This window comes from Balaenoptera ricei, chromosome 2 (genome assembly GCF_028023285.1).
Source record: "Balaenoptera ricei isolate mBalRic1 chromosome 2, mBalRic1.hap2, whole genome shotgun sequence".
Lineage (NCBI taxonomy): Eukaryota > Metazoa > Chordata > Mammalia > Artiodactyla > Balaenopteridae > Balaenoptera > Balaenoptera ricei.
Genome location: NC_082640.1, coordinates 166,424,602 through 166,451,962, shown reverse-complemented (window position 1 = coordinate 166,451,962; position 27,361 = coordinate 166,424,602). Strand labels below are relative to the sequence as shown.

Below are 27,361 nucleotides of genomic sequence, written 5' to 3'. Positions count from 1 at the left end.
ACGTGGTTAGGAGAGGTAGGCACTGTGGTCGCTCTTGCTGTAATTATTCTACTCTGACTGGAAATGTCAATAAAGAGCCGGTCAGCCTTGCAAACAACTTCTGAGCTCTTGTTTTGTCGGTCAGCCTTGCAAACAACTTCTGAGCTCTTGTTTTGTAAATGCCTCAATATTCAGCCGCACTAACCTGTGCGCTGTGCCACCAGGAAGGATACTGGGCCTATTGCATTATCTATATTAAAATCTTGGATGCAGGCACCACGGGAAGAGAGAGCCTCTGGTGTGTCGAAAAAGTTCTGCCGTTTTGGTCCTTCCCTTACTGTCTCTCTCAGATTAATTTAATACTGATTGCTAACCCCTGTTATGGAAATTTGTAGACCGATAGGGGTATCTGATGCAGATTAAAGTGAGCGTTGCTGTGAGCTGGGCACAGAGGAGGCAGCTGATAAAGTGCGTGTTCTGAGCGGTTTTGTGCAAAGAGGCGCAGTGCAGAGTGGCTGCTACTCCCACTGGTCCCAGTGTTTCTGGGTCCCAGCCGCTAACCTTCCGTAAGCCAGTCTGAGACAGCCAACTCTACTTAACCCACAGTCTCATATATTGGGGCTCAGGTCATGTTCAGATGAGGAGAAAGGTCAAAAGCCAGCAGATTGCCATGGGTTTAAGATATAGTCTTAAGCTTTTCAGCCTCAGAAAGTGAATCATATTCTTGTATTGAGAGGTGAGACTTTCTGGGATTGACACAAATTTACAGCAGGAGATGTATGTTAGCAAGATGACTGTCACCAGTGATTTGTTCCAAAACTAAAAGCTACTGTGAACTGAGTTTCTTCTGCATGTGCTTAGATCTTTACAGGTATTATTTCCAGTTCTCACAACAACCCTTCAAGTTGTTGGGTACTCACATTTCACAAATGTGAATCCTGAGCGGGCATCTTAGCCAGGTGTATTTAGTTACAAATCAAGTCCTTCCACTCTACCTCAGTGCCTGAAGGCATCCTGTCTGTTGTTACATTACCAGCTCAAGTGTTTGCCAGTTTGGCTTCAATCAACTCTGCAGAATTATCAGTCATTTCCCTTTTTGAGTACACAGAGCACTTTGCATATACCTGTAAGAACACTTTGTGTTAATTTGTAATTGCTTTTACTGCACCGTAAACGGTTATTTATCTGCCAGTTTCTTCTGCTAGATTCTGAACTTCTTTAAAAAAAATTTTTTTTTAAATTAAAGTATAGTTGATTAACAGTGTTGTGTTAGATTCTGGTGTACAGCTGGACTCTGAACTTAAAGGTAGAGACGGTCTTATTTTTTTTTTTCATGACAGGCCCATCATATTACCTGGCAGTACTGTGTAGAGGAAGGACTGGGTCTAGTTTTGCTAACATTGTATCCTCAGCACACGCTGCACTGCCTGCCGGCAAACGGTATGTGCTCAGTAAATATTGAATGAACTAATATAATCTTGGAGATTACTTTTCCTCTCTGAATCTTTTTCATTATTAAAAGAGGGATAATAGTATCTACTTTATAGGGTTGGTATGAGATTAAATGAATGAAACCAAGGTGAGCGACGGTGTGATAGGACTCCTAAGATTCAGACGGTGGTTTAATGATTCATTATGTGGTTGTGTGTCTAAATAGTTCACTTATGTTTATCACTGTAGTGGTGTTCTGTTATCACACTTTCTAAGCCATTCTAGTGGATGTGTAGTATCTCATTGTAGCTTCATCTACCCTTCCCTGGTATCTAATGATGTTGAGCACCTTTTCATGTGTTATGTGGCCATTCATATAGCTTCTTTTATTCCCTTTCATTACCTTGTTGCGATGCCTAAGGACTCTAGTACAATATGGAATAGAGTGGGGAGCTTGGATGAAAGCATTCAATATTTCACCATTATGATGTTAGCTGAGCTTTTTGCAATACGTGCCCTTTATCAGATTGAGGAGTCCTCTTCCATTCCTAGTATGCTGAAAGTTTTTATCACTAATGGGTATTAAATTTTACTAGATACCTTTTCTTAATTTTTTGAGATGGTGTCACAGTATATTCTTGTACAGCACTATTCTGTGCATGTATGGATAACTTTCATAATATTCCTGAGAGGTGAAGAGGAGTTGCCTAAGAGGACAGAAGTCCAGGCATGTATATGAAAGTGACCACCAGATCCTAGTACTATACGTGGTTTAGTGTCACATGACAGTTAACTTTTGAACACTTCTGGCTGTTATTTTCATTTTCTCCTTCATCAACCTTCATAACAGCACAGATGTCTCATATTTTGGTGGTAAAGGTGGAACTTTGGGTGCTTTTTATTATTTTTTTCACTTTTCTGTATTCTGTAAATTTTCTTCAGTGGACATGGATTATTTGCAAACGAATCAACGGACAAAGGATTAATCTCCAAAATATATAAACAGCTCATTCAGCTCAATATTAAAGAAACAAACACCCAATCCAAAAATGGGCAGAAGACCTAAATAGACATTTCTCCAAAGAAGACATACAGACGGCCACGAAGCACATGAAAAGATGCTCAACATCACTAATTATTAGAGAAATGCAAATCAAAACTACAATGAGGTATCACCTCACTCCTGTTAGAATGGGCATCATCAGAAAATCTACAAACAACAAATGCTGGAGAGGGTGTGGAGAAAAGGGAACCCTCTTGCCCTGTTGGTGGGAATGTAAATTGATATAGCCACTATGGAGAACAATATGGAGGTTCCTTAAAAAACTAAAAATAGAATTACCATATGACCCAGCAATCCCACTACTGGGCATATACCCAGAGAAAACCGTAATTCAAAAAGACACATGCACCCCAATGTTCATTGCAGCACTATTTACAATAGCCAGGTCATGGAAGCAACCTAAATGCCCATCAACAGATGAATGGATAAAGAAGATGTGGTACATATATACAATGGAATATTACTCAGCCATAAAAAGGAACGAAATTGAGTCATTTGTTGAGAAGTGGATGGATCTAGAGACTGTCATACAGAGTGAAGTAAGTCAGAAAGAGAAAAACAAATATCGTATATTAATGCATGTGTGTGGAACCTAGAAAAATGGTACAGATGAGCCGGTTTGCAGGGCAGAAGTTGAGACACAGATGTAGAGAATGGACATATGGACACCAAAGGGGGAAAACTGCAGTGGGGTGGGGATGGTGGTGTGCTGAATTGGGTGATTGGGATTGACATGTATACACTGATGTGTATAAAATTGATGCCTAATAAGAACCTGCAGTATAAAAAAAACAAACCAAAAAAAAAAAAGTTTTTAAACTTCTATGTAATTAGATTATGAATAGTAAACTTTAGACTCACTCCTATCAAATCTTTCTGAAATTATATCCAAGTCACCTTTGATTGGTTTTAGGTGTTTCCTAAATCTCTGAGAGCAGCACATTCACAAACCATTTAATGGTGGATGACTAAACTCTTCTTTGTTGATCCTTTTATCATTTAATTTCAGGAGAGGCTCATTTTTCCCTCTGTCCCAACATTGGGTTCCTAGATGAAGTCCCTAGTGCAATTCAGTTCAAAAGGCTTTTATGTAGCTTCTCTTCTCTAGGAACTTACTGGCCATATTTGGAAAATAAACACAAAGAGATCCTGCCTGTGTGTGCTGTGATAGAGGAATGGACCAGGGACTCCAGACCTGCTTGGGAGTTGAATGACTTCCAGCAGATCAAGTCTGAGTCCAGCGTGTCTTTGCCCAGAGGTAACTCTTTCTAACCTTGGCTTTTAAATTCTGGCATTTTTGTCTATCTCTGGAACAGTGAGGCTTTAGAGGCCTGGAGCTGGAGAAGCCTCCTTCAGACCAGACTAAGAATGGCAGCCCTAGGATGTTGAGTAGGGACCAGAGATAGGTTGTTATTTCAGTGGCTGGGCTTTGTTTTTGTGGAGCAGGAAGTCATTATCTGGAGAGTCACAAATCCTTGAGAGTTCATTTCCATTTCCGGAAAGGGAAGTGTCACTTGTCCGCCAGCAGTTAGAGGAGCTTTATCACCAGAGCTACCAAGCCCCCCAAGGAGCCATTCTAAGTCACTGTCCTGTCAAAATAATCACTATTTTTTTTTTCTTTCTTAATCACAGGTTCCTGATACAGGGAGTGTTTTCTGCTTTTTATCAATACTTAATGTACCTACTAGTGCATATCAGTTATTTTCATTGCCTTATGTTGATTGTTAAAATTAAAACTTTTATAGTAAGCCAAAATAAAAAACCCAAACCCTCAAAATGAAGAAATCAGTACTCTCTTTCTCTTCCTTTCATCAGTAATAATAAAAATAATTTAAACTGTAGAGCATGCCATATTCTACAAATGGCAATCACATGCATTCACGTGTCTCATTTGGTCCTCACAACCGTACTGTGGTAGATAGATTATTATTATCCTCTTTAAAAGTGAGGAAACTGAGACAGAAATTGGGTTACTTGTTCAAGATTAGATAGTTCTAAAGACATTGAGCTGCAGTATACGGGAGGGGTCAAGCTGAGGGTTGTGAATTCGAACCTCTGGGGTTTAGATCCTAACGCCACCACTTGCTTGTCTGTGACATTGATTTAGTCACCTAACCTCTATGCCTGTGTCCCCATCAATAGAATAGGGATAATGGTAGGACCTACCTCATGTAGGTGTCTCCAGGATCAAATGAGATGGTTTTGGTACAGGCCTATGCAGAGCACCTGACAGGTGATACATGACATGTGATACGTGACTGGTGAGTGTCAGCTTTGCTACTGCTGTTGTCTTGGAGGTGGTGGCCATGGTGAGCTATTATCCTCTCTCCTTGCAGCAACCTCTCCTGCCCTAAAACCCAAAGTCTACTCCTGAAATCCCCAGAGTACTCCAGACACACTCCAAAAGTCACCATGGGCTCTGTAGGGTTAGATAATCCAATCCTAAATTAAATGCTTTGAAGAAAAACTAACACCATCAAGATCTCTTTCCCTGACTCAGTTTCGCCCTGATTCTAAAGACAGTTTGTACCTATCTCCTCGTACACACTCCTAACCCCTCTTAATCTTAATCAGAAATCTTAAGGATTTAGAGTACATTCTTCCTCTTTCAATATTTTTGGGACTATTTATTCTTTATTTGCTAACAACCTTTATTAAATCCATGCTGACTAGTGTATTTACCACAGTCAGCTCTTAAAGATAGGATAGCAATTCCTATGGTATATGACATGCTTTTAAAAAGTCGTTGAGGCAGCAAACCTCAGTGTTTTAGGTTGTGCGCCCCACCCTGTGATGTAACTGAGGTTCTGGCTTAGAGGTGGGCTGATGCTTCTGGCTTTACGTCCTTCACTTGACTTCTGTCATATATGCAAAGAAGAAGAGGCAACAAGTAACCACGTGTACTGATCAGCTGGCTGTGTGTCCAGCTGCAGAAGAGATTCATTATGACCCCCAGGAAAGGCCCTCAGTGAGGACACAAAGGTTACTGTTTTTACAGAACGGAAGGCAGCATGTTTGTCAACATCTCTGTGTGTCACAGTGGGGCAAGAAGCTTTAGGTTTGGAGATAGAAGTCCTAATCCCATTACCTCATCCCTGTCTACTGCAGTCCCTGACTTTAAATGTCAAAAGGAGTCAAATTTACTTCATGAAACAAATCATCAGCATTGATCATCCTTCCTCCAGTGTCATACTTTCTTATTACTTTTCTGCACATCCCCCCTGAGGCGGCTAGACATTGAATATATGAACTGGAATTAATATATTTTCATGCTCTGCATTCCAAACTCTTTTAGCAGACATAATGCTCATACTAACAGCTCCGTCAGATCCTGCCAACAATTACTGGCACTTACTTGTTTTGAATGGTGTCCCATGAAAATTCTCATCTGAGAACATTAAGCCAAAACACCTAGGCCCTAAAACTGCATATGCAGAATAATCCCTACTTTGTAGAGAGGTGTGTGCTCGTGAATGTGTTATGTGCAGAGTGAGAGAGCTTGAAGGAAGCACACTATGATGGTGACATCAATCATCTCAGGTGGCAGCAAGATTCAGGTGCTTTCAGTTGTCTGTATGTGTTTCTGCACCATCCAAGTTTTCTAAATTACAACTTCTTTCTTAAAATTATCAAAAAGTTTTACCTTCTTTGTATTATAGAAACAAAATTTATTTACTTTAGAACTTGGTGACTGGAACATTCATGAAAATGGTTTGTTTTAAAATGAACTCACATGGGAGTACATTAGGTTCTGTGGGCCTTAAACCTTGCGTTGTCCCCAGCTGAGGCAAAGAACACTCAACCTTGGTCCCTGGGACAGTTGGGGAGCAAGTCAATTAAAGGACATCTGTCAGTTGAGGATGTATAAAGGTATGAAAGTGTTCTTGCCCTTCTACTTTCCTCTGTTCCCTAGTTACTTGATTTCATTTCCCTTCTTAGAAACACTTACCAGTTTCTGGGAGACTTTTGAAAAGGCCATGGCCTCTTCGATCTGGTATGTAACCAAGCCTCTCAACACACAAGTTTTGGTTTAATATCTTTGTAAATAAGTCTTTATTCCAAGACTGCTTTCTGCATTTTTATGGTCTTCTATCTCTAAAATGCAATAACTGCCCACCTCAGACCCACTCACACAGCGTGAAGAATTGTAGGACTCACTTGGAACCTAAAACTACCTCACTATGTGAAAAGTAATCACAGGCCTTACCAAACAGTGGTTGAGCACTTCTGAATGTTTAGAAGCATGTTTACATGTGTTATTTCATATTTGCTTCCAAACTAGAACGGGGATTATGATTATCCCATGTTAAATGGGGAAATGGCACAGAGAGACTTACCCAAAACCACAGTGGGTTTTTGGCAGAGCCAGGACTAGAAATAAAACCTTCTGTTCTGTGGCTTTATCAAAATTCCCACAATGTCAAATGTCTCTTTTCAAAATCTTCCCCAAGGGTACCTGGACTCTAAGGAATAATTGTGATAATAACACTACTAAATATTTATATAATGTTTGCTATGCAAACGTTAAATACATTAACTCAGTCCTCACCACAATTTAAGAGGTAGGTACTATTATTATCTCCATTTTAGAGTTGAGGGAACTGAGGCCTGCATTAAGTAACTTGCCCAAGGTCATAGCGCTAGGAGGTGGAGTAGCCAGGATATGAACCAGCCTGAAGCTAGAGTCCGTACTCTTGACCACTTGACAATGCAGTCAGGGCCTAGCCACTTCCTACCTGTTTATGCCTAGGGTGACCTGGGCCAAAGATGACAATTCTAGGGGTAAGAGTCTTAAAATTCCTTCCTTCCAAACTTACAGAATTTGAAGTAAGTGTCTTGTATTAAGCAAGAAGAATACTGTTCTGTTTCCTTGTGAAAAGAGCAAGGGAGAGTGAAGAGGAGCAATAAAATGGAAATATTTTTGCTCAATAGCCAGACAGTTTGGAAGGTTCTAGGAATTTATGTCTGCCCATGGTTCCTACAAAGATCTTTTCATCTGTCTTCCGCCTGGTTGCTAAGGAGCTTGGATTGCAAGGAACAGAAGCCAACTGTACTACCTTTAAGTGAAAGGAATTTATTTTAAGGATATAGTTGTTTACAGAATCAGAAGAAAAGCTGGAAACTCAAGCTTCAGGAAGTTGGTGTATCAGCTTTTACTATGTTACAAACCACCCTGAAAACTAGTGGCCCCCCTAAACAACCATTTGTTTATTAGCTCAAGATGCTGCAAATCATCAGTCTGGGCAAGCTTGAGCAATTCCCTGTCTATACTAGGCTGAGCTGATCTCCTTAGGCACTCACTCATGTGTCTGCAATCAGCTGCCTGGTTGGCTAGGGTGCCTTACTTCTCCATGTGGTCACTCATCTCCCTGTAGGCTTGTTTGAATGATGATCTCAGGGTTCCAAGTAGGGCAAAAGAGGGCAAGGCACAGCATGCAAACACTTTTCAAGTTTCTGCTAGTGATGTATTTGATCTTGACTAAAGCAAATCACATGCTCTAGCTCAGAGTCAATGTGGCGGGGGTGTGGGGGACTGCCCAAGAGCATGGATAGAGAAAGGAAGAATCTGTGGCCATTTTTGCTGTCTCCCACAGATGGTTGGGAACCTTAGGATCCTTCAGGCTCAAGTCAGCAAGGACCTATGTGCAGACTCTTCAGGGTGCCTCCATCTGAATAACTTAGCTCCCACCACTTTCCTGCACTTGAGTTAGTCCATTCAAAATTTCCAACAAGGGCTTCCCTGGTGGCTCAGTGGTTGAGAATCTGCCTACCAATGCAGGGGACACGGGTTCGAGCCCTGGTCTGGGAGGATCCCACATGCCGCGGAGCAACTAGGCCCGTGAGCCACAACTACTGAGCCTGCGCATCTGGAGCCTGTGCTCCGCAACAAGAGAGGCCGCGATAGTGAGAGGCCCGCGCACCACGATGAAGAGTGGCCCCCACTTGCCGCAACTAGAGAAAGACCTCGCACAGAAACGAAGACCCAACACAGCCATAAATTTAAAAAAAAAAAAAAAAAAAAAAATTTCCAACAAGAATCTGACTTTTCTTGGGTCATATGCATCCTGGGTGGGGCACCTTCACTGACACTCCAGAAAGACATGCATGAGAGGAGAAAAGTTCAGTTGTGATGCTGTTACCCCAAGTAGCAGGGGAGGGATGCAGGGAAGGTAATACAATATTCCTTCCCTGTATATTGTTTGCTGTATTGACTTTGTTCTTCCTCTCTGAACCATGTGGGTTGACTTTTCCTCTAAGACTTACTGAAAGCAAAAGTAACAGTCTCAACCTGTTATTTGAGCAATAGGAGAGTTAAAGCATTTAATTCAAAAGATATTTGCTATAAAGCTAGTGATGACCCTGGCATGGGTCAAGATCTCACAGACAGCCCCTCTTCCTTCCATTGCTATGTATTTATTGGGCACCAAGAGTATAACCAAGAAAGGGACATCAAAAGACCTCTGTTGTGATAGTGAGGTCGCATAACCTCACTAGGTGGCAGCAACTCCAATAGTTATTTGTTCAGGTCAGTTTTATAATTTTTGCAGAATTGGAAGACTGGTTTTAAAACTTTCTAGAGAGCAAGGTGGGTGGTGGTCAAGTCATGCTTAGTTAGATTCAAAGCCACATGGAAAGGCCAGGATAGGTTGTTAGCATGGCCACCAGGGAGCTGGAGCATGTAAGAGTCAATTATTGCCCAAATAATGGGAGAGTTTAAGGGACTAATAGATCCTTCTTATTTGCCAAAGTACCTTTCCCTTTGGACTGACAACCAAGGCCATTTTTCTGGTTACAGTGGCCAACTCTTACAGAGGACAGGGAAGAGGTGATATCTTTGTGTGTGTGTGCACCTATGCTGAGTATTTGAAATATGCCTAGTGCACTGAACTAGCCTTCTCCAAATGTTTGGTCGTGATTCTCCAAAGGTTTGATTATGAGCCTCTAATATTTGTATGTTTATAAATATATTATATTATAAATATATTTATAAATTACAAACAAGTATTTTAGTATGTGGTTTCTAACATATAAACAAAAGTTAGAAATGTTTAAAGGATGGGTTAAAAAGTCAACAATCCAAAAAAGAGGGGATATATATATATATATACATACAGCTGATTCACTTTGCTGTACAGTAGAAACTAACACAACATTGTAAAGCAACTATACTCCATTAAAAATTAATTAAAAAAAAAAAGTCAACAAAAATAGAAGTTCTGATATTTTCTCCCTCCACCCCAGTGGATCATCCTGTACCTCCTTGGGTGCACTGCTCTCCTTTGGGGACTGCTTCTCTGGAATACTCTAACATCTTAGACCTGCCCAGCAATTACAAAGGCAATCCTTAGGGGTAATAGAAAGTTGTATGTCCTATCTTGACCAAAGTGTACTCATGACTTAGCACTTCTGTTACGTGGTAGATTCTAGTGCTGTTTTGTTATAATCACAGTGACTGCATGAATGCAGACTCTCACATCTCTTGTAATTCCCAAGCCTTTGCAATAATTATGGAAAGATTTGCATTCATGGACTCATAACCTGAGACGAACATTCTTCTTTCTTTCTCCATCCCACTTTCCCTTGATTCTAATGAAACTTCAAAGGCATTTTTTTCTCCCACTTCTTCCCATCTCTCCTCTTTTTTGCTTCCTTAAGAATTCTGAAATAATAATAATATTTACATATTTTTTATTGTGATAGCTAACATTTATTGTGCTACGGGTTAATTAAATTCAATGTCCTTTAACGATCTCTGTTACCCTGACAACAACCCTACAAAGTGGGTACTGTTATTATTCCCCCTTAAGAGGTGATAAATACGAAGTTTAGAGAGGGTTAAGTAACGTGCCCAAGATCACACAGTTTTCTAAAGCAGGGCCAGGTCAATCTGACTCCAGAGCCCAAGTCCAAGCTTTCCCCTCTGCTGCCTGCAGTGGCACAAAATAGGTGGTGAAGACAAGCATGGGGCCTGGAGCTCAAGCCAGCATTAGTACAAGCCACTTTTAAGCTGTCTTTTCTGTTATGGGCCTTGTGTCCACCCAGGAGACACTGGTGTATATATGCTGGATGGTGAGGGTGCTGGAGCAAGTCAGTAAAAGTACTGAGTGTGTGTATGAATCATCTGGAAATAGCTTTTCACTCTGTTTGCCTTATGAGTTCTTCTGAAAAACTTGACAGGTTCAGGAGTACAAAGAGATCTCTACCTGCTAGAATAAATCTGTTGTCATGCTAGAAATTAGTTGTTTTCCTACTAGGTTATTTTAACTTGATATGTTTACAGTTTATAAATTGCACCTACTATCAGTCTGTAAGAATGTCTCCTTTGATCTTGGTAACTGAAAGGGAGCTGGACAAGTACTGAAATGAAATCAAATTACTTACTCGAAATTCAATTGAAAAGAAGTGGCTTACTGCATACAGGAGTTGTTTGGTTATTTTGTTGTTGTTGCCATTGCTGGAAAATCCACATAAAGAGCAGTGAGCTTTGGGTAACATAGGTGAAAGGAGATCATTGGTACGGATCCTTTCAGCTTGCAAGAATTGCCCCTAACCTTCCTATGGGTGACCTTAGCCCAGCTGACTATACCCCCATCCCAACAGACCTTTTGAATTCCTCCTGGAAGGTGTGTTATAGCCTAGCCAAGTTAACAAATGGAAGATAGGCCTTATACAGACTCAGTCAGAATGCCTGCTCTTCTCATTCCCAATAAATACACATGTACACAAGCAAATGTAATAATGCATGAGAGCCCCCAGCTCTGTTTCTTTGCCCCCTGACCAAATTTACAGAATCAGCTGTGGAGAAGTAGCACTTCCCATCACTATGGTTCAAAGTGATAAGACTTTGAATCTGGTCTACAGTAGAATGGCTCTGCCTGTAACTGTTTCAGGACAGTGAAGGGAAAGAAGGCATTGCTGTGTGTGCTTGAAGTGTGTAAGTTCATCAGGGTTAGACACTTCCAAGCAGTTGAGACTCCCAAGCTCCACCCCCAGAATAAGTAGGCAGGGGTCCTTGCCCATGGTGTAGGTGCTCCATGACCCATGGAGTGGACGTCAGAGTTAGAAGTATTATATGTAAAGAGGATGATGAGTCCGAGCTCTGTAGGGGCACAGACTGATTGGCAGGACATTAGTACCAGTTAAAAGTAGACCCATGTATTGAAGGGAGCAGAGAGGGAGATGACAAAGCCATTGGTGAGACTGAAACCTCTCGGTTAATTCCATTTGGACACTTTGACATCCCCTCTGAGGCACAGTTCTGTTTTCTGTTACTCACCAACATAACCAGGAGGACCATCAAGCCCTTATCCTTGGGTGCTCCCTAATCCTTCATAAGTCTGGTCCTTTTCTCTGTTTCTTACTACTGCAGTTATGAAATGGTAAAAGTAGGGCTTCCCTAGTGGCGCAGTGGTTGAGAATCTGCCTGCCAATGCAGGGGACACAGGTTCGAGCCCTGGTCTGGGAAGATCCCACATGCCGCGGAGCAATTAGGCCCGTGAGCCACAACTACTGAGCCTGTGCGTCTGGAGCCTGTGCTCCGCAACAAGAGAGGCCGCGATAGTGAGAGGCCCGCGCACCGCGATGAAGAGTAGCCCCCACTTGCTGCAACTAGAGAAAGCCCTCGCACAGAAACGAAGACCCAACACAGCCATAAATAAATAAATAAATAAATAAATAAATAAATAAATAAATAAAAATTAAAAAAAAAAAAAGTAAGAAATGGTAAAAGTAGTAAGATGTGTCTTTACCCTCCTCAGAAGTTCCAGGATTTGGGGATCATCCTGTGAAACATGAAACCTGATTTTACCTGTTCATATAAGAGTGATGAGGGTCTTAAAAACTGAGATCTCTGACCAAATGTAACAGCACGGTTTAGTCCCTTTTAACCCTAATTTAGGGCATACTGATTCACCCTAGTTCTTCACTCAAGTCCAGGACCTTGACTGTTCCCTCACCTGCTTAGGGGTCCAGTGGTTCCTTGGCACTTACAAGCATCCTGGCTTGTTGCTGCGGTGTGTCCTCACGTGGTGACCAGGTGAATAGTGAGTAAGGACCTGGGGGCACACGCAAGTGAGACTTCCACTGTGGCAGTGGGACAGGCAGTCCCGGGGAGTGACCTGTCCTGGTCACAGTAAGGGCATGAGCACTGTAGGCTTGCCACTGTTTCTAGGAACTTGCCCAGTGCCCCTCCAGGCAGTCCTTTTCCTGGTCCCCAGCGCTGGCACTTCCTAGGCATAAGAACTATGCTCAAATCAGATTCAGGATGAAGACCCCTTTTTCCCTTGCCGCTACCATACGTTCTCCCTGACAGTAACATCTGGCTGCTAGTCCCTTCTCTTTTAAGCTCCTGAACCAAAAGAGCCCTTTCCACTATCTTGTCACATCATAGAAGAGTTTGACAGGCCATTAAGCAGAGAGTTTCACAGTCCATCCAAAAGAGCTCAGACCCTAGAAACTCCTCTTTGTTTACTCCTCTTTGGTGGGCTCGGAAAATAGTTTAGGATGGGAAGGAAATGCAGGGGGCCTTTTGCTATGGCAATAAAAAATAAATAAAACACAGGTTAGGTTAGGTCAGCAGGTATCATCACTAGTTAAGTCTCTGAGATGCCCTGATATATAAAATGTTAAGAGATTAATTTATGTTAAGAGATTTATTAAATGGATTGCCAGTTTTTCAATTTACCGTAGATATTGGAATGCAGCCCTGCCCCTTGCCTATGACCTCTGCTGGGGAACTGAAGTTGGCCCTGTCAGACAACAGCAAGGGGTTACAGTGGGATCTCTGCCCAGGTGGGAGAATAGAACCTTCATCTAAGACAGCATAAGAAGCTGATATCAGAAAGGCAAATTAAGCCAGGGAAACCAGTAAGCCAGTTCAGTTGTTAGAGGAAGAAGCCAAAAGCAGGGATCCAAAGTTGTATATTGAAGAAGCCATGGGGAAATGGGCAATGGTAAAACAGGCAAAAGTTTAGAACCAGATTTTAAAAATTTAGAACAGACTAGGAACATACAAGATATTGGGGCTGTTCCTGGGCCATTCATCAAACTTAAAGTCTGATGCTTGCTTTTATGAGCAAAAAAAAAAAAGGGTGATGAAATGTATTAGGTCAGTCTTGATAAGCAGGGAGGGAGTTGGCAGGGTGAGCTGGACCAGTCATTTGAAGGTGCTCAGTACTGCTTCTTAGGTCCTCTTAGCAAATAAAAACCAGAATGCAGTGTAAAATGTTCTTGATAGGGATTCTGTCAAGTAGTGGTTAAGTGGTAGTTTGATGAATTGACTTCTTCGGGGATATCTCTGACCAGCATCAAAGCATCCCCTCTCCACGACAATTCGAAGGACAGATAAATAGACTCAGACCCTCTGACTCTCCTTTTTATCAGTGTACTGTGATGATTTAGCAGGTCTCAGTTTATTTTATCCAAGTTAGAAGCTCCCTTGATAAGGTTCAAATGAGTAACTCCTTCCTCTCACCCATACACATTCACATTATCAGGGGATGACTTTATGCCCAGAGGCTTCCCTGTATAAATGTCAATCCCGTTTAGTTAACTTCTTTTCTCCCACTGAACAACGCTCCTAAAAAGTTGTGTGTCAAGATGACTCTTGCCAATCTCAAAGGTAAGTTAACCAGATTTTAATCTAATGAACAAGCATTAAGAAATTACCAGTTATTGAATATTAGAAGTGGGACTTGACTTTTAATTTCATCTTGGGCAGTTGAATTAAACTCGCTGAGCCTTGGTCTTCTCAGCAAGATGAAGGGGTCGAGTTTTATTATTTCTAAAATCTCTTCAAGCCCGAAAATTCTGTGTTCCTCCTCTTGCTTTGCAGATTACTACACAAATATTTAAGTGCCTACTGTGCATCTGAGTCTGGTCATACAGTGTATGCTCTCTTGCAACAGTGACTGTTACCTCATGTTGAGAAAACCACAATAATCTAAGAATATTTGTTCTTGCCACTGCTCATAAATTCCAGCAAACAGCTCTCAATAAGTTTTTTGCACTTGTCATTGCATTTAATAAATTAGGTTAACAAATGGGCGAGGAAGATGGCAGACTGTCTGCTGTATTCAAAATATCATAGAATCTGATTTTTTTCCCCATAGTGCTTACTTTTCCTTCAGTTTGGTGGTTTTGATTGCCATTGTAATCAATTAATTTAATCTTTGTGGTATTTAAAATAGATAGTGGTCTAAAATTAAAAGAATCCACCATTTCTCTTTAGTTTGCATCAGTAAAGGCATTAAGGAAGCTCTTAGGTACTGGAAATTCTCCCTGTGGTGTAGAATAAGAACCTAATCTTCATCCATCGCTTTTATTTGGCAGAGGCCAACTCATAATACTAAAAGCAGTATGGAAGAGAGAGTAATTAAAATGATGCTGGAGTTTTGGCTATATTTTAATAAGTCAGTAAAACGGAATTGTGGATGATAGTTAATGTTGTTCTGAAGATAATTAGTTTTTGCCGATTTCTTAGTGGAGAAATTTGCCAGACTTTTTTTCCCCCTTATTGTTTCCCATACCAGCCACACCAGTCATAAGTGTCTTAGGAAGAAGATCTAACTGCTGCATTATCAACATGGACTACAGCAAAGCTGTTGGTTTTCTTGCTCTAAGGTTAATTAGTGGGAGGAATAAAGATAGGTTTTGACCTTTTAATATTTCTTTATTTTGTAAGCAATACAGCATTTTTTTAAAAAGAATACAGATTTAGAATTTTAAAAATCACCTCTCACCCCACATGAGACATTTGTTTTCACATCAAAAAGCTTTTTAGTACATATATATACTTTATATCATGAATATGTATCATTCTAGCAGCAGTAGCAGGAGCAGCAGTAGTTATAGCAGGTAACATCTACTGAACATTTATTATTTGCCAAACACAATTCTAACATCTGTATTAAATTTTCATAGCAACCCTGTTAGGTAGGATTTAATATTCTTCTAGTATCATAGGTGGGAGAGCTGAGACGCAGAGAAATTAAACAACTTGCCCAAAGTCACATAGCTAATAAGCTGCAGACACGGAATTGAAACCCAGGCAGTCTGACTCCACACTGTAGGCTCTTGTTATTCACTCAACAATATATATCATGATCAGCTTCCAGTGAATTAACATCATCAACAGCATTGTCTTGATTGATGCATGAGATTCCATTTTAGGTGTATAACAGTTGATATAACCAATCTCCCATTATTGGACATTTGTTTCCAATTTTTCCATGATACAAACACTGCTATGATAAACATACCACTATATACATCATTACATGTCTGTCTTGTTCTTTCCTTAGATAAAGCCTATAAGTAGAATTCTTGGATTATTTTTTTTGAGACTTTTGTACAAATTTTCAAATTGCCTTCCAGAAAGATTTCTTTTTAACACTTACATTATAGTGTGTAAATTTCCGCATGTCACCAATAATGATTATTATTCTTTCTAAATCTTTGTCTCTCTGACACAGGGAGAATTGTATTTATTCTTTTTTAAAAAAAAATTTAATTAATTAATTAATTAATTTTTAATTGTATTTATTTTTGGCTGCATTGGGTCTTAGTTGTGGCACGTGGAATCTTTCGTTGTAGCGCGCGGGCTTCTCTCTCTCTAGTTGTGGGACGCAGGCTCCAGAGCACGTGGGCTCTGTAGTTTGTAGCACTTGGGCTCTCTAGTTGAGGCGCGCGGGCTTAGTTGCCCCGCGGCATGTGGGATCTTAGTTCCCCGACCAAGGATTAAACCGCGTCCCCTGCATTGGAAGGTGGATTCTTTACCACTGGACCACCAGGGGAGTCCTGTATTTATTCTTTTATAAGGTTAAACTCTTTTTTCCAAAGAGTTATTAGATATTTATATTTCTTCATTAGTGAATAGTCTGTTTTCATCCTATTTTACTGCGAGGGTGTATCATTTTTATTAAGGATACACTGTCATTATATATTAAAGAGGTCGAATTTTTGTCTTATATATTTTCCCCCAGAAATTTTACATACAGATTAAGTCTTTTTTTTTTTAAATTTTTAATTAATTAATTAATTTATTTATTTATGGCTGTGTTGGGTCTTCGTTTCTGTGCGAGGGCTTTCTCTAGTTGCGGCAAGCGGGGGCCGCTCTTCATCGTGGTGCACGGGCCTCTCACTGTCGCGGCCTCTCTTGTTGCGGAGCACAGGCTCCAGACGCGCAGGCTCAGCAATTGTGGCTCAGGGGCCCAGTCGCTCCACGGCATGTGGGATCTTCCCAGACCAGGGCTCGAACCCGTGTCCCCTGCATTGGTAGGCAGATTCTCAACCACTGCGCCACCAGGGAAACCCAAGTCATTTTTTTATATGTGAAAGTCTCAAAGACCATCCTTTAATAAAAAGAGGCTCAGAAAATATATGACTTAAGCTTTATAAAAACAATTGAGGATGTCCTTCAGTCAGTGATAAATGAAAAAAATATTAAGAACTCACAAATAGGGAAGTCAGTGTTAACGGGATAATTTTTAAAAGTAGTATTTGGCGGTCCTTAGGTTCACCTCAAGAAATGCTTTATTTTCATACGAGAATATGAACCACTATGACCTATATGAACTATGGATCACTTTTGCTTTTCATCTATAAAAGTGTCTTTATTAAGATATTTTTTCTTTATAAATGATTTTGTAGGAAAACAAATTCCCATTTTCAGAAATTTGACCTATACCCCACTATCATCCCAAAGGATGGTTTTTTTTTTTTTTTTTAAGTGCAATGTATCCTTGTATAAAACTGCTACACCCCATTTTGCTTTCCACTGAAGCCCCGTTTTGGGGCAGCCAACTGTGCGATGGACCATAGTCTAATAGCTACTTTATTTATTTATGTATGTATGTATGTATGTATGTATGTATGTATGTATGGCTGTGTTGGGTCTTCGTTTCTGTGCGAGGGCTTTCTCTAGTTGTGGCAAGTGGGGGCCACTCTTCATCGCGGTGCGCGGGCCTCTCACTATCGCGGCCCCTCCCGTTGCGGGGCACAGGCTCCAGACGCGCAGGCTCAGCAGTTGTGGCTCACGGGCCCAGTTGCTCCGCGGCATGTGGGATCCTCCCAGACCAGGGCTCGAACCCGTGTCCCCTGCACCAGCAGGCAGACTCTCAACCACTGCGCCACCAGGGAAGACCCCCCAAAGGATGGATTTTTAAAACAGGCTGTAACCATGGAAGATGAAAATGCCAAAGGAGAGACTTTATAACAATCTTTTGAAACTTTTTGATGGCTGTCTTAAGAGAATGTAGAATCTCTAGAAATTAATTTAATTCAAAAAATTTCCCCCCAAATTTAAAGATACTTCATTTAGGGCTTCCCTGGTGGCGCAGTGGTTGAGAGTCTGCCTGCCAATGCAGGGGACACGGGTTCGAGCCCTGGTCTGGGAGGATCCCACATGCCGCGGAGCAACTGGGCCCGTGAGCCACAATTACTGAGCCTGCGTGTCTGGAGCCTGTGCTCCGCAGCAGGAGAGGCCGCGATGGTGAGAGGCCCGTGCACCGCGATGAAGAATGGCCCCCACTTGCCGCAACTGGAGAAAGCCCTCGCACAGAAACGAAGACCCAACACAGCCATAAATAAATAAAAATTAAAAAAAAAAAATCCTCTTGAAACATTTAAAAAAAAAAAAAAAGATACTTCATTTAAATTGTATTATGAGTCAAATGCTTCACAGCTGTGTAGGACTTGGTGTGATCTCAAGTAACTTGGCTTAAAAACAAGTTTATTATAAGAAAATTATCTTCAGTGGAGACAAAGGCCTTTTTCCCCCCTTTTTTTGGTTTGGGAGAGGAAGATGAGAAGTGCTATTTTGGGGACAAGTCTCCCAACAGAAGAGAATCCTTTAGCAGCAAGAATAAACAGCTTTGGCAGAAAGCCACCCTCCAAAGGAAAAGGACTTAGGGCACGTTTTGAACTAGGGAGTAATAATGAGCTCCAAGGCAAAAAGGATATCCCTGGTACAAGGGGTGGGTCAATACCAGACTGTCTGGGTGGAAATACTGCTTACAAAAGCTCCATAGAGCTGCTTCATTAGAAAGTGATGCATTTTGCGATACACCCCTTTGGCCAGTTCTCTAGGGAGGATTAGTTACTGTTCCAAGGAAATGATTGTATTTTACTCAGGGCCACATTGTTCCCTTTAGGCTTCATTACAACAACAACAACAGCAGTTGTAGTAGTAATAAAATGTAAGTCCTACAAACCTGGATTGTTTTCTGACCCTTTTCCCTTCATTTTCTAGAAAATAAAGCACTTATGCATCTACAAAAGTGGACTAATGATTAATTTGAAGGAGAGTCTCATCTTTAATTTTAAAACGCTTTGAAATTCTTTTGTGATGCCGCATATATAGAAAATACTTTTTGCTCATTATATTTCTGGGGCGAGTGTGGGTATGTATGTGTGCTCGCTCATGTATTTAGCTTATATTTTCAAACTGCTGTTTTCAGTAGAGGTAATTGCTATTTGTTTGAATAAATATGCTTTGAAAGACGGATGAGAGGCGGCCATCCCATCCATGTGTAATTACATGTTAAATTATATGTGACATTGCTGATTTGGTGTGGTTAGATATATTTGTGAAGATTTAGCAGGATGGTAAGAAAAGTCAACTATTTGACTTAACCATTTGAGTATTCATTTCTCTTTGATTCCAGATTTCTGGCAGTAAAAACAGTGGGTGGAATGGCGGCAGAGATCCCCATACACATTCCTCCAGAGAGACAGAGAGAATAGAACTGCTCCAAAGCAAAGTTTCTTTTCTCACTCATGCAATTAACAGTCCTTCACTGAGCGTTTACTATATGCCAGATACAGATTTGTTTTCTGTGCCATTCCTTCCTCAGAATCCACTCCTTGCTTTATAAAGGCCTTATTTCCTCCTCCTTCCCATAACCCCAGCAGACACACAGTATCTTTACTGAAAAGGTCTGGGTCTTCCCTGCATGGAAACTCAACTCTTGTATCTCCTTCCTTGAAGGCCCTGCTAGGGTGGAGTTTTACTTGTAATAATCTTTTTATTTTTTCCCATAAATTAAACCCCAAGATGGAAAAGTATTTTAGAGAAAAAAGAAGAGATTAATATCAGGAGCATTTTCTCATGTTATACATACTTGTAAACATTTTAATGGCTGCGTGTTATTCCATTGTATGCCTCAATTTCTTAACGTTCACCCAAAACTTGGTTCCTAATTTGGATTTATTTCCTTAGGGTGAGATTACTAAGTCATTGTTCATGAATATTTGTAAGACTCTTAATACAAATTGCCAAACCATTTTCAGAGAGTTTGTAGCAACTTATGGTCCCATTAAGGGTCTATTTACTGTTCATATTATAGCACCTTTACCCTCATCGAATACTAAAACTTTAAAAATCTTCACTGATTTTTGGGGTTTAATTTACATTTTTCTTATTACTAGTGAGACTGAACATTTTCTACATGGTTATTAGACATTTTTCCTTTCTCTTTCCTGGGTTGTCTGTATATGTCCTTTGCCTGTATTTCAAGTTTTTGTATTTTTGTTATTCACTTGTGTAAATTTATTTCATATTAAGGATGTTAACATTTTGTCTTTAATATTTATTTACCACATTTGGGTAAAAATCTCTCCGATTACATTATTTGCAATCATATTATCACTTAGAGCATATGGCTTGTTTTGTTCGATGAGATAAGCTTTCTATCATTTTATGTAGGAGGTAGTTTTCAATGTTTAACAATATAAGAATACATACTTTAGAGTCAAGAAAAAAATATCTATTCCAGAAACTTTGATAAAATAAAGGGAGAATGTATAAGAGTTAAATTGCAGGGACCTGGGTCCTATCAGTGCTTCTGTATTGACATTTGTATTCTTACTGCTTATTACAAAACTGGTGTGCTTATTACAAAACTGTGAGAGCTGTGCCCAGACGAAACACTTGACAACAAGTAATGAAATGCTTTGGAATTTACTGGATTCCAGATAAAATTCTAGTCATCCCTCATTCCTATACCTCTAGAGGCCCTGAATAGCAGCCCCTCATATGTTCTCCTTTTCCTTTTAGACAATTCTTCCTCTCTTCAGGAAGATGAAGAGGTAGAGATGGAGGCCATCAACTGGCAGGCCAGCAGTCCAGCTATGAACGGACACCCCGCCACTCTAGTGACCTCTGCTCGTTTCCCTAGCTGGGTCACTTTTGATGACAATGAAGTCAGCAGCCCTTTGCCACCAATCACCTCTCCTCTGAAGCCGAAAGCACCACCTCTTGCATCTGTGATCCCAGATGCACCTTATAACTCAACTGGGTCATTTAAGAAGAGGGAACGTCCCAAGAGCACTTTGATGAACTTCTCCAAAGTTCAGAAGCTGGACATCTCCTCCTTAAACCATCCACCTTCCATGCCTGAGGCTCCTCTTTGGAGGGCAACCAATCCTTTTCTGAATGAGACTCTACAGGATGTACAACCCTCCCCTATAAACCCTTTCCGCGCTTTCTTTGAGGAGCGGGAGAGGCGCTCCCAAGACAATTCCATGTCTGGTACCACAGGCAAAAGCCAAAGAGATTCTCTCATTGTCATCTACAAGGATGCCATCAATTTTGATGATTCAAGCAAAAACCAGTCACACTCTGATGCTGTTGAAAAACTCAAACGACTCCAAATTGGGGATCCCGATCACTTAGGGAGTACGACCCTCCCTGATGATGACCCAATAGCCTGGATTGAACTAGATGACCACCCACCAGGTTCCGCACTGTCCCAGCCCAGGGATGGGTGGCCCATGATGCTTAGGATCCCTGAGAAGAAAAACATCATGTCCTCTAGGCACTGGGGACCCATCTACATCAAACTGACAGACAGCGGGTATCTGCAGCTGTATTATGAGAAGGGCTTAGAAAAGCCATTCCGTGAGTTCAAGCTGGAGATCTGCCATGAGATTTCAGAGCCCCGGCTCCAAAACTATGATGAGAACGGCAGGATCCACAGCTTGCGGATAGACCGTGTCACCTACAAGGAGAAGAAGAAATACCAGCCTAAACCTGCTGTGGCCCACGTGGCCGAGAGGGAACAAGTGATTAAGCTGGGCACCACCAATTACGATGACTTCCTGAGCTTCATCCGTGCAGTTCAGGACCGTCTCATGGACCTGCCGGTGTTGTCAATGGACTTGTGCACAGTTGGCTTGAACTACCTTGAAGAGGAGATTGTAGTGGATGTCCGAGATGAATTCTCTGGCCTTGTGAGCAAAGGAGACAACCAGATTCTCCAGCACCGTGTCTTGACACGGGTCCACATCCTGAGTTTCCTCTCTGGCCTTGCCGAGTGCCGCTTGGGTCTCAATGACGTCCTCGTCAAAGGGAACGAAATCGTTTCCAGGCAAGACATCATGCCCACCACCACCACAAAGTGGATCAAGCTCCACGAGTGCCATTTTCACAGGTGTGTGGATGAGGATGTATTCAACAGCTCACGGGTTATTCTGTTCAACCCTTTGGACGCCTGCCGACTTGAGCTAATGCGGTTCAGGACAGTATTTGCCGAGAAGACCTTGCCTTTCACACTCAGGACTGTGGCAAGCATCAGCGGGGCAGAGGTGGAGGTGCAGAGCTGGCTGAGGATGTCATCTGGCTTCTCCTCTAACTGTGATCCTCTCACTCAGGTTCCCTGTGAGAATGTGATGGTTCGCTACCCTGTGCCCAGTGAGTGGGTGAAAAACTTGCGCAGGGAAAGTGTCCTGGGGGAAAAGTCTTTGAAAGCCAAAGTGAACCGGGGGGCAAGTTTTGGCTCAAGTAGCTTGTCTGGCTCTGAGCCTGTCATGAGAGTAACTCTGGGGACTGCGAAGTATGAGCATGCCTTCAACTCCATTGTGTGGAGGATAAACCGACTGCCTGACAAAAACGCAGGTAGGCAGAGCTTTCTCTTCTGTGAAAACCGCCACATGGTTGTGAAAGAGCTGGGATCAAAGTTCCACATTCTCTTTCCCTATGAAGTGCTGGTTTTTGTTATGTGATAGGAATGATGATGGGGAGGGATGGGGGAATGGGGGACCAGAAAAGCAAAAATATTTGAGCAAAGTACTTAACAAACATGCATGACCCAGTTCACTCCATCTTTCTACTCTCTTACTATCACACTTCTTCCATAGAACTATGCATTCTTCTTCTCAGCTGGGCTGCTAAGCAGACTTCCAAGGAAGCTTATGATTCTGTATTATTTTCTGACTCTTTAAAGTTTTCTCTGGTGTTGGAAGCTATACTTTTCCAGATCCTAGAAGGCTTCCGGGTTTTGAAGAGATGTCTGTGCCCCAAGTATAGGTAAAAGAGCCAGTTTATGGCCAATCATGTGTACAGTACAGGCCAAGAGTTAGATTTATGATTCCAGTCACCCTGTGCAAGGCCTGTCAATCATAACATTCCAGGTTCAGAGCCAGGATCTGGAGATGGGGAAGGGGCCTCTGATCAGACTGAAGATCCAGCCAGGACATGAAGGTCCAAAAGGACTGAAATCCAAAAGGACAAAAAGTAAGGGAAGGGATGTTTAATTTAAACAAAGGAGACAGTTTACCAGCCCGAGCTGGCCTGCTCACAGCTAGCAGGGGTGCTTCTGTGCTTTAGTGGGCCCGAAGGCAATAACTTTCCTCATGGGTCCAGTGAGATTTGGTGAAACGACAAAACTAAGGAGTAATCAAACCAGCTCTAATAGCTTTATTTCTTAGAGTAAGTCTGGGTGACCCCAGTGGCAGGCAATAAGCCCATGATCCTGTGACCCTTTAAATCACTTTTCTTCTTGTTTATAATAAACTTTGCTCATCTGTTAAAAAAGTGGGTATTTGGGCCAGAAAAAAAAAAAAAAAGAAAAGAAAGAGAGAGAGGTTTGGAAAAACTGTTGGTTAAAGTCTTTCTCTTATGCAGATATTCTTTTTTCCATTCTCACTATTAAATCCTAACAGTATGTTTGGAGTCTTCATTTCCTGTTCTGAGCGTGGAGCGGCTGTGTTACCCTAAATGTAAAACGTGAAGCCAAGAAGCAATACGATCTGGCCAACTCCCCCGGCAGGCCAGGCAGTGGACACACACCAGGGCTTTCTTGTCAGACACTGGGTGTAGCAGTGCAAACTGAAGAGACAATTGGACCTCTGTGTTTGAGGCTGGATTTGCCACCCCCTATTTCTAAACTGACAGAATTTTTAACATAAAGTCTTCCTCTCTGAGCTTGCTTATTCATTTCCCTGAAATCAGCACTGTATTCTCCTGGTGATAGCACTGTGATTTCTGCCTCAGCCGTGAGGCCGATGTGAATTGATGGTAGAAAGGAGAAACCCTCAATTCTCCTTTGGCACGGATGCCCTTGAGAAGAGAACTGAGGTAACAGGGAGAAAATTACTGTTTAAGCCGCTAGAGGCTTGACGTGAGAAAAGACCTCAGGTTTATGCTTACGGGAATTTTTAGCTCTGCAATTTACTAAGCATGTATTCAGATCACTTCATTATGGAATAATTGGATTTTCAAGCTGGAAAGGACCTTGGGGATAACTTAGTCAAACCTCTTCATTCCACAGATAAGAAAATTAAGGACTGGAAGTGACGTGGCTCATCACATCCAGGGGTCTTTTTTCTCCATACCACAGCTGCCTCTTAGTAGATGACACAAAACAGACACAAACTCACAGTTACTTCCACTATGAGAACAGAGATTTGCAGTTTTCTCAGTGTGTACACACATACCTCATTTGTTTCAAAGTTCTTTCTCTCAAATATTTAAAAGTACCATGTGAGGGGCTTTATAAGCAGCAAAGACTGACTGGCTTCTTTTAGCAAAAAGAAATAAATTGTTGGAAAGATATAGGTAGCTCCTAGAACTGAAGGAGCAAGCAGGCTTCAGAAAGGATAGCTCTTGATAGCAGGAACTGTGGATGTCTCCTCAGGCTGCAGCCTTTGGGACAAACCATCACAGGCCATTTTGTCCTTGTGCCACTTCCCAAGAGTAAAAGGGAGGACAGGGCATTTTGACTGACATGACCACCAAGATGACGTGCAGTGCTGGGGAAGAGTATTTCTCAAAGAGGAAGAAAAAAGAAAAAAAAAGATTGTTACCAGAATAAAAAGGGAGCAGATGCAGGGCACGGAGTAAATAGTCCTCAGCAACCACTTCCCTGAATGCTTCCCAGCGGGGTAGTGTTAAGTAGGCTCAAGGCCAAGTAAATGCAGCCTATATACTACATACGTATTTCTAGATTACTGGAACCTTGTGAATGATTTTTAAAATACAGGACAGCATAAGGATATTTGGGGATATTTCTCACTTAAACCTACCCCCCCCCACTCAATTACTGCTTTTGCTGTCATGGTTGTATATTTTTAGACATGAAATCCCCCCAAGAGCTTCTTATTCTACTCCTGGCCAATGGTATACTTATGTATCAGTTCAGGAAATTAATAGCACCCTTTTCTGGAAACTTGAGATGTACAGGATCTGACTTCCAGTCAGAATGCGAGTTCTTACCATTGCTGGTATTCTCTGTGCCCAGCCCCTGCCCTCTCCATCCATGAAGCCAGAGAATTGACGATGATCTGTTAGTAACTGTCCCTTTTCTGAGCTCTTCTTAGTCTTGAGATAGCTTTGGGAAGGTGCCTTTTATAGGCCATTTTTCACAATCCTCACGCCTCTATTTACAGTGAAAGAGGACTGAACCTCTGCACGTCTGCTCCCGCCTGCAGTGGCCCCGCACCCCTAGCCCCAACGGGTAGGATGGTCGGACAGCAGGGCAGCGTGAGCCAGCAGGCTGGCATCCCGGGCTTTGTCGCCACCTCAAGCCTGCAGCCACAGCAGGCTTATCCCAATCAAGCCATCAAAAGGCTAACAAGCTGCCACTGGATTCCAACATGGCTCCCACCAGCAGGGTCCCTCTATCTGTGCTCTCCCAGGACCCCGCCCGTCCTAATCCCAAGAGCTTTCCTTTAATCCTAGAAGGCACCAGAACAAGTTTCTGTGCTTTCCCAGATTGTCTGCCAGGAAACAAAACATTCTGTTCTGCATAGGTAGCTTTCTTTGCTGGAATTCCAGTTCTCATTAGATTGGGTGAAGAGAAAACAATTCCAGTATGATTCCCCTTTTATGGAAAATAGAAATCTGAATTTTAATATTAAATTTTCTCAGCTTCATCAAGGGAGATGACATAATGTGTGAGCTCATTAGTTCATTAACATGAATTAAATTATACTAGCTTTCAAAATTGTACTTCCCTATCTGTCCACTAGCCCTACACATCCATTAGCTGATGCTAGAACTCAAGAGAGAATGTTGCTTTCATAGACTTTGCTGTGAATACGCTTTGGTGGGGTGAGAAGAGGGGGGTCAGTTTTGTGGAAAGTTATGATTTTCAGTGTTCCAACAATGTGTAAATAAGGGTAATTAGATAAAACTGTTGTTCAGGTTGCTATTGAATTAAATTAAGAAACTCCTCTAAATACTTTGTAATGATCTAAATCTATAGCAATATATTGAGAGGAGTGTAGGACATAATTTGGAGTCAGTTAGATAATGAGTTTTATTCCCAGTACTACAAGTTAATGGCTGTGTGACCTCAGGCAATTTACTTAAACCTTTCAGAGAAATCTCAAGTTTCCTCTTTTATAAAATAGGGTTATTAACACCTAGCTCATTAAGAATGGAATTAGTAATGTTTTTAAGTGTTTAGCACAGTCTCTGGCCTGTAATAAGTGTTCAGTAAGTGACAGCTATATAATTACATCTGTGGTACACAATTTTAAAAAATTGAATGGATTCATTTTCAAATAATGTAATTTTTACTACTACATATATCTTAAATTCCTTTCCTAAAAAACTGCAATTTTTTCAATTAATTTTCCAAAGTATTACTCTTTAGAAAGACCCATTGAAATATGTTACATTTGTGAAACAGAGCAAAACAAATACTTCACTCTGTTATGTTTTCCTTGGAGAGCGGGTGTGTATGTCCTCACGCTCTGAGATTATAAAGTCCTGCCCAGACCAATAAAGGAAATTGGAACTGTTTATTTGGGGAAACTCAGATAGCTAAGGGCTGTTTCAGTTACATAATGAAGTCAGAGTCACACGGTTTATCCACAGTGAGTTGCTTTATGGGGTTTCTTACAGCTTCCTTTTTCTCCACCCCTGTCACTCTGCAAACCTGTCTTGAGGTTTGAGGACTGTGTGGTTATGACTCAGACAAACGGGTTAAGAACATCTAGGAGTCAGACTGCTGGGTCCAGTTCTTGGCTCTGCCACTTCCTAGCTATGACCCTGGGCAGCTGACCTTACCTCCCGAAGCCGTAGTTTCCTCATTTGTGCAACGTAATAATTACGACCTCAAGGGACTGTATGAAGACGCAGTGAGAGAATCTGCATAAAGCACTTAGCACAGTACTTGGCTCAGAGTTATCAACAAATGTTTCCTGTTACGTCTGACGAACGACGACGATGCTGCAATGGTGATCGTCACAGAACTAAGTTCTGACTCTTTTCCCTCAAATAATCTAATAACAATCCTCAAATGAAAATCAAACCATAAGTTTGCCTTCCAAATACAGTGGAACTAGCCATAGATTTATAGAGTTAAATAGCGGTAAGGGACGATGCCTGGCATTACCCAGCCCACCCTTTTCCACCCCCCCCCACCGACTCCCCACTTCACACGTGAGGAATTGAGGCCTGGAGAGAACAAAAAGGACTTGGGTGTGGGATCTCTGCACTTAGGAGAGCTGCAGGTCAAACCCAGGTATCCTATTAGTCTGTGTTCTCTCCAGCGTTCCACATGCTTCCCTAAAGCATATGTGCTGTTTCTAAGGGCTCTGTCATTTATATATGCTGTTCACCCAAAAAACATGCCAAAAGCATTTTTTAAAAAATATAAAATG

General features: G+C 41.6%; 1 protein-coding gene across 1 annotated transcript in view; it reads left to right on the top strand.

The window, feature by feature from the left end:
• Positions 1–27,361, top strand: part of LOC132360185 (stonin-2-like) — a 237,367-nt gene that overhangs the window by 124,978 nt on the left and 85,028 nt on the right. Inside the window, exon 5 of the mRNA XM_059915241.1 lies at positions 20,529–22,367. Within this exon, the coding sequence (XP_059771224.1) occupies positions 20,529–22,367 (1,839 nt within the window). The remainder of the gene's footprint in view (positions 1–20,528; positions 22,368–27,361) is intronic.